Genomic DNA, 7,797 nt, shown 5'->3' with positions numbered 1-7,797 from the left:
TTATTTGTCATAATCTAAACTCAATTTTCTCATATAGCCTTCTAGATATTTTTATCTTTCCTTAACTCTCTTCATCTTCTTCTTCACCTTCGTCCATATGACGATGTTGTAGCATTCTTGACAAATTTGGGTTGGGCGATTTTTTCAAATTTTGGTTTAACTCCGGCTTCCGGCTAAATGGCTGGCTAGGAGCGGTCCAAAACGGTATAACTGATTAAATGGTCAAACCACAAAAAACGAGTCAGAGAACTCTCCGATCATCAGCCGAACCAATCCAACCATTCGGTCCGGTTTTTAATCCATTGGATTATAGGTAACTCTTGATGCGTGGAATAACTTGACTGGTTGAGTTTTTTTTTTCTTTGGTTTTTTTTAATGTGAGGATAATTATATCATTTGACGAAAAAAATAATTCTAAAATAATTGCTAAGAATTTTACAGAAGTTAAGACATTTTGAGAACTATTTCATGATTCACAAATTTTAAATCTTTCTCCCAAAAACAATGTGATACCCCGCAACTATTTTATAATTTTTTGGTTGCAAGATCCATATCTAATTAATAAAATTGTTAAGAATATTATCCTCCGGTCCTAATTAAGATCCAATTCTTATTTTTAAGGAAGTTTAAACTGGTTATTTTATATAATGTTGTCATTCCTAAAATATCCTTGCTAATTAAGTATGGCTAAAACTATCATTATTAGAAGGATTATCTTATGCATAATATAAGAGACAAAATGGATATCTTATAATTAGGACCAAATAAAAAGTCAAATGGGGTCTTATAATAAGGACCGGATTATTTCATAAGATTCTATTTTTCTTTAATGGAATTTGTATTATAATTACTATTACTATTATAACTTACTATTGTATAAAATCTTTGGGAACAGTTTAAGACTCGAATTATGTTTTTCCTTTTAGGACAGAAACATTTATAGCGAAAGCTGATCATAAAATAAAAGAAACACTTGCTCAAACACAATGTTGGGATAAAATTAGTCATAGCTTAGCCCTGCTTGATGTCTCTTGGCATAAACGCCGACGTTGAGTTGGTCTTGACTGTTTAAAAACGAGCACGGGTCATGATAAAGAAGGCGCAGCGGAATGCAATGCAAATTTCCCATTCTCTCATTTTCTGACCCTTCCTCATCGTTTCAAACGCGCGCGTATTTCTAGTCCCTCCTTATTTTTCGCTTGGAAAGGATTCTGACCAGAGGAATTCGGGTTTCTTCTTTTCCATTTTCAATTCAAAGACTCTTCTCTCCAAGTCGTATTTTTTCTTCGGATTCTGTGAAGATATTATACATAATCTTGGGTACCAATCTTGGATCTCTCCCTTTCTTCCCCCTTTTTTGCTTCATTTTCTGGGATTTGATTTCTGATTCAGATTTGTATCTTGATCTGTTTTCTTTTGAATTAGATCCCAGTAACCGAAAATGGATAATGGGGATCTTGATGGCAGTGGAGAAGATGAGTTTCATGGGCAGAGGGGTCGCAAGTACCGGCCCGTGTTGGCCAACGATCGTGCCGTGCTTGAGATGTCTTCCATGGATCCTGGATCGTCGTCTTCTTCGTATCCCAATCAACCTGCTTCAGTCAAGTAAGTTTATTTTCTTGCTGCTGTGACTTTTCCTTGAGCACCTTGGCATGTTATTGTTAGGGGGGGAACAGGGGCATTATGGTTGTAGAGACATTGCGTGTTGAAACGCGAGAAAGGGCATGAGACCCCCATCGTATAATCAGAGCTTAGCTTTTATGATGCATAACAGGGCGTGGGTTTACATGTTTGTTTTTTCCAGCACCGTTTTGTCAATCACTTTATAATGTGAAATTGCAATCCTCAGAGTTTGTCTACTCAGGTTGTTAATGTGGCACAAATAATACGAATGCGATTGGGTTGTCAGTAATTAAAAATGCCACTTCCTTACGTTGAATTTGTCTGGGCTTAGAATTCCAAGTTTGACTGGTCTTGTGTTGTTCTAGAACAATTAATATAAATGCGGGTGCAAATGTGGGTTCTGATGCGAAAGAAGGGAACTCTCCTCGTCATGCACAGGCTAATGGAATGCAAGGGGAATCCAAATTGGAATTGTTTGGTTTTGATTCTCTTGTCAACATTCTTGGGCTCAAAAGGTATGGAAGCTCTTTATTATTGTATACAACTCATATTCTTCTCGAACAAGTTGTTTCTTTTCCCTTTTCAAGCTGCTGTTATTAGTGCTCTCTGCTCAAATACTGCACTCACGTCTGTTCTGTTAATCTTACAATTAGTACTGTCTTTTCTGTTTCTAAATGGAAAGGGAATTGAGTTTGTGAACTTTTATTTGGTTCTTGAAAGTTAAGTTATTAACCCTTTTAATTGACGGTTAAGTGATTGACCCTTTTAATTGACTAGTCTTCTCTTGATCCAGTATGACTGGAGAGCAGCTTCAACAGCCATCTAGTCCTAGAGATGGTGAGAATATTTCCATCACAGTTGGGCAGCCAAGGGTATGCTAATTTCTGAAGAAACTTCTTATTTTCAATTTATCTTGTTTTTTTCATTTGATATTGATATCATAATTCAAATATGGTCCATGCTAGTGTGTTATAATTTGCATCGTACTTCTTTTTATGTGATGAATTTACAGAACAAGAATGTTAGAAGCAGGAATGTTTATGTGCGATTATTTTGTGTTTTTAATGATTTAGTTTCTCGGATGATTGTTGTGACTTGTGACAAATATATGCTTTTTGAAATCTTCTACAATCTCATTCATGAACAATGGTCCCTTCAGTATGCTTTTTGTCTATTTAATCAATTAATAAGTTTATTTGTAGGAAGATCAGGGTCTTCTTCCTAGGAGAAGAAAGTGGTGATATGCATTTAGAGACTATAATTCCCCCCCCCCCCTGCTGTGAACATGATTAAGATTGTGCGGAAGAATAATTTTGGGTTTATTTATTTATGTGTAATTCATCATACTCCTTTCTTCAAGATTTAATACTGTTTTGGATTTGTCACTTCAAATGAAAAATTGGTATGGTTATGAGTAAAATTTCATATCATTTGTTGATATGCTTCTTTTCCTTTTTTTCCCCTGACCACTCATAACCATCATGCAGCCTGCAGGTCCCCAGCTTGGAACATTGATGGGTGTATTCATTCCGTGCTTGCAAAGCATATTGGGAATTATCTATTACATTCGGTTCTCTTGGTAACTTGTATATTGCTTTAATTCTTATCCTTTCAGTGTTAATTCCTCGTTACTGTTCTATTTAAAAAAAAAAAAATCCCTCTTGTTACTGTTCTATTAAAAACATAAGTTTTCTCATAGAATAATGTCGTTGCGATATGAAAAGATCCTTTTTTTCTTAGAATATAGAGATCAGTTATTTTGTTGTATTTCATAATTTCTTGGAGGATTATTTTTCAAGTTTCCTGTAAGGATGAAACAATCTAAATGCAACCCTTGTTCACTTGATGAATAAATTTTGGGCGTATTTTTGTTAGTGCAGAGCTGATGTTTGTTTCCTTTTTCTTTAGATTCAAAATAATGTCATGATTTTAGCAGTTTGTATATTTAACCTGAACTTAGATAATCTATATACATATGTTATGATGCTGATCTTATAATTTTGCATAGATTATCCTTAGTTATTACTAACGTGAATGGCCAGGAGTATATATTGATTATTATGGGTACCATAAGGGGAAGTTTGATATGTTATTGGGATGGATTGGATGTTATCAAAGCTATCGTGTAGTGACTAGTGATTAAAGCAGGGTTCTTCAAGTTGCATTTCTTATGCAGTGAGTCAGAGTGGCTGCCTAATTAGGCAGTCTGTTTGAAAACAGAACTTCTAAATCAAGTCATTTAACAATACACAAAATATAAAACAACGCTATATTGCAATTTAAGTCAAGACAAAGGATTGGGATGTTAAAAGTAATACAGAAGACAAATCAACAGCATAAAACCATAGATTCACAGTGCACAAGCAGAAGAGTGTGAATAATGGCATGAAAGAGAGGCAAAAGTACTAGCAAGTTATATAAGGGAGAAAATTTGTAAAGAACCTAAACTAGTCCTCCTCATCTATATTCACCTGTCCATCATCATTGATGCTCTCATCTTCATCTAGCTTTCTAGAATATTTCTGACAACACAGCTGTCTTTTCCTGTAAAACAGGGAACCTTTCAATTAGAAGGCTATTTTACTAATAAGAAACCCTTCATGTGGCCCTTTCTCTTTAGATATGCATTTTATCTTTCAAGATTTTTTTTTTGCTGCATTAAAGCTAGCTCTTTGTGCTGTTTGGAAAGCACTGAATTTGTCCATATCTTGGAGAATTCTTTTGGCAGCATTATAGTTTGGTCCTTGGAATTACTCTCTGTTAGATGATGTGTTGTGGAATTGGCAAGGGCATCGTTCAGGAAATTTTCGCCTAACTTTAACCAGCTACTAAAGGGGGAAAAGCAAGACATTTATGGTCTGAGATAATTTTTTTTTTTCCTGCTGGGAATTCTTTCCTTTTTGCCAGAGTCAACATGTGCATAATCTGACGATGCCTAAACTGAACCCAAGTAAAATGTAGATGTGGAGAAGCCCATGACACAACTCAGCAGCTAGCTTGAAAGTTGAATAAATATTACTTTCCGAAGTAATTTCCATGAAAATATTTTGTTTTTCCCCTTGTGCCTGAAACTCCTATGTAGAGAATTGTATTATAAGTGGATTACAACTTTACACAAATAGGTCACCCATGATATATCTATTTATGTATCAAGGGAGAAAGGCTTATGCTAAATTTATGATTGTCTTGCTATATTTAAGCATTGTGACACAAAGTTAGAAAGATATCTCTTGAGCAGTTCACTCCTTACCAAGGTGTAATTACAGAATACCATATTAGAAATCTATCATCTCATTTCTCAACTTCTCCTGGGTTAGATTTTTCTCTTGGCTTCCTTCTGGGTTTAAGTGAGTGGGACTATGAGGTCATTTCTCTATCTGTTTTGCAAACAGATCCCATTCAAATTTTGTAATCCAATCCAAGTTATGAGAACAATAATTTTACATTTATAACATTGCTCTGATGGTGATTTAATTTTTTCTTTTTAACCAGGCTTTGAATAAATCTGTTGTAAAAAAGGCCCGCAAGCTTGAGCTTGTAGTAGATTTAGTATTTATGATTTATTTATTTGACACTGCATATTATCTAGACACTGTAGTTTTTAGCTTTTATGATTTTGGAGTTAATAAAATTGAATGACGTTGTTACCATCATTCTAACCATAATTTAGATGTTTTCTTTTCCATGAACATCCAAATTGTAGGATTGTTGGTATGGCTGGCATAGCAGAGTCGTTGTTGCTTGTTACTTTATGTGGCTCCTGTACTTTTCTAACCTCAATATCACTGAGTGCTATTGCAACCAATGGTGCCATGAAGGTATATGCTATTACCGAATTAAGCTTATGTTTCTTCGATTTGACCACTACCTTCCCACTTCTAATCTGATTCAATTTTTTGAACACAAATAATTATACTTCAGAGAACATGCTATTTTTTTAAATTATCATAGAGGATTAGTATAAATTCAATATCCCTTTTGGTTCAAATCATCATAGAGGATATTGTTTTAAAAGTAAAATTTGTGATTAGTGTGGAAAAAACAGTTGCTGTCATGTCTTGCCCTCTCTATAAACTTACTCTGGTAGCTGAGTTCATCTTGACTGGGAAATAATACGCTCTTTCTTTATATAAGTATTTAAACATATTTGAAGTTAAAAGGTTCTTTTTGCAGTTTTTATTAACATGTCAAGAACATTTTCTGACAACTAAAATGAATATGTTGAGAAAAATTATAAATTTCTATGCATAAAAGTTCTGTAATAAAATAGCAATTTCTGTTTTGAGATAGCTGCTAGAATTTGGGACTGCTTACACTGTTCATTGATGGAAATAATTTTTTGGCTCTCGTTTTTGCACTTTTGTAGGGTGGTGGACCATACTATCTCATTGGTCGTGCTCTTGGTCCAGAAGTTGGAGTTAGCATTGGTCTTTGTTTCTTTCTGGGGAACGCAGTTGCTGGAGCCCTGTAAGTGTGAACTATGAGATTTTTTTCCTATTGCTATATGACCTGCCTGCTAAGTCTCTTAAGATTCAAGAGGAAGACTGAATGAAGACTTGCCTAATTGTGTTTTTTTTTTTATTTATTTATTATGGTTCTAGTTATGTGTTGGGAGCTGTAGAAACTTTTTTGAAAGCAGTGCCTAAAGCTGGGATTTTTGGAGGTAATGGCAGAATTTACTTTAATTTGGAATGATGGGGTTCTATTTCATTTTATCTAGGGCAAATTATACTCTTAGGTCCAATAATTTTATTCAATTTTCAACTTGGTCCTTGTAATGTAAAATTTTGTAATTGAACTGTTAAAGTTTACAATTTTAATGTATTCCCTCTTGTTAACTTATTACGAGTGTTTATTAAATTTTGTTGACATAGTAATATATTATCTTGATGCTTATGTATGATTTAATAACAATATTAAGGGTAATGAAGTAGAGTTAACTCACATATGGCAAACAATTAGCAAAAGTATAATAACAAGGACTAAATGTTAAATCATTTAAACTATAAGGACCAACTTAAAAATTGAGTGAAATTATAGGGGCCAAAAGTATTATTTCCGTTTTATTTCATACTTTTAATTCAAGTGTGTTTTTCTAGGTACGGCATTCATGAGGTACTATTATTTATGTGATACTTTTCTTTATACGAAATTTGTTACATACTTCAGGAAGAGTATTAGCATCCATCTGTTGAAGGGAGAAATCTTCCTTTTGGATAGTTAATTTGAGCATAGTTCCCCTTATTTCAAGTCTGTTGAGTTTGTTGTATTTCTGTGACTGTTGTGGTATAAATAATGATTTTAAATAGATTGTGATACTTATAAAATGAATAGTGGAGAAAGAAAAGCGTGCAAGGCAAATGAGCTGTCTATATTAAATTATATCAAGCAAGACATCCATAAACACCATCAAATTTTCATGAGGTTTACACTACTCTGGGGAGTTACAAATATTGTTTCTTCACATATATTCCACATTCTTTAATGCTTTAAACTCACAAATTTCTTTGTGTGACATTTGCAGAGACTATCACGCAAGTTAATGGTACTGCCATTGCAGAACCGATACACGTTATAAGTTCCCATGATATGCAAATTTATGGAATTGTTGTGACTATTATATTATGCTTTATTGTATTTGGAGGTGTAAAGATCATTAATCGGGTTGCTCCTGCTTTTCTTATACCTGTTTTGTTCTCGCTGGCCTGCATATTCATGGGGATTTTTCTTGGCAAGAAAGGATAAGCCTGCAGGTGCGTTCCTCACTGGGTTGGACTGACTTTTGTTTCTTGTGAACTTCCTCTTTGATACCGAACTATTTTTTAATGAGTGCGTTCTTCAGTTTTTGATGATTTATGGTACGCATGATTTGACATCATTTAATACTTTGCCTGGAGAACATGTAGAGTAATTCTATTATTTGCATTCTGATGTACCTGGTGTCATTGCACCTAAAGGAATGAGTAGCCCAAATACAGAAAAATAGTTAGATGTAGGTGGGGCAAATATAGAATATTCTATTTAACTGTGTGAAATGGCTTGTGAGTATGTGGGCGGGAGTGTGTTGTGGATAGTATTTCAGCTGGAGAATGGAATGTAGAGGGGTTGGATGATCAATTGGCTTGGCAGAGAGTCTCTAGTTTCTTGAATACTAGCGGAGTTTCTTTGTTTTTC

At 34.3% G+C, this 7,797-nt stretch overlaps 1 protein-coding gene across 1 annotated transcript; it reads left to right on the top strand.

Annotated features, from left to right (window-relative positions):
- Positions 1 to 1,114: 1,114 nt before the first annotated feature.
- LOC114739467 (cation-chloride cotransporter 1) lies at positions 1,115 to 7,368 on the top strand. Its single transcript, XM_028927525.1, has 9 exons — positions 1,115 to 1,319; positions 1,426 to 1,605; positions 1,989 to 2,138; positions 2,417 to 2,495; positions 3,111 to 3,202; positions 5,327 to 5,441; positions 5,990 to 6,090; positions 6,225 to 6,286; positions 7,148 to 7,368. Exons 2-9 carry the CDS (start codon positions 1,442 to 1,444, stop codon positions 7,366 to 7,368), a joined length of 984 nt encoding a protein of 327 aa, XP_028783358.1. The 5' UTR covers positions 1,115 to 1,319; positions 1,426 to 1,441.
- Positions 7,369 to 7,797: the final 429 nt, after the last annotated feature.

Source organism: Neltuma alba, unplaced genomic scaffold, assembly GCF_004799145.2.
Source record: "Neltuma alba isolate B1F8T4 unplaced genomic scaffold, ASM479914v2 tig00002836_pilon, whole genome shotgun sequence".
Classification (NCBI taxonomy): domain Eukaryota; kingdom Viridiplantae; phylum Streptophyta; class Magnoliopsida; order Fabales; family Fabaceae; genus Neltuma; species Neltuma alba.
Note: the sequence above shows the minus strand (reverse complement) of the source record. Positions and strands in the feature narration are given on the sequence as shown.

Coding starts and splice junctions, on each gene's coding strand:
- LOC114739467 (XM_028927525.1), top strand. CDS start 1,442: ATGGATAATGGGGATCTTGATGGCAGTGGAGAAGATGAGTTTCATGGG. Junction 6,091..6,224: donor AACGCAGTTGCTGGAGCCCT/GTAAGTGTGAAC, acceptor TTATGGTTCTAG/TTATGTGTTGGGAGCTGTAG. Junction 6,287..7,147: donor TAAAGCTGGGATTTTTGGAG/GTAATGGCAGAA, acceptor TGACATTTGCAG/AGACTATCACGCAAGTTAAT.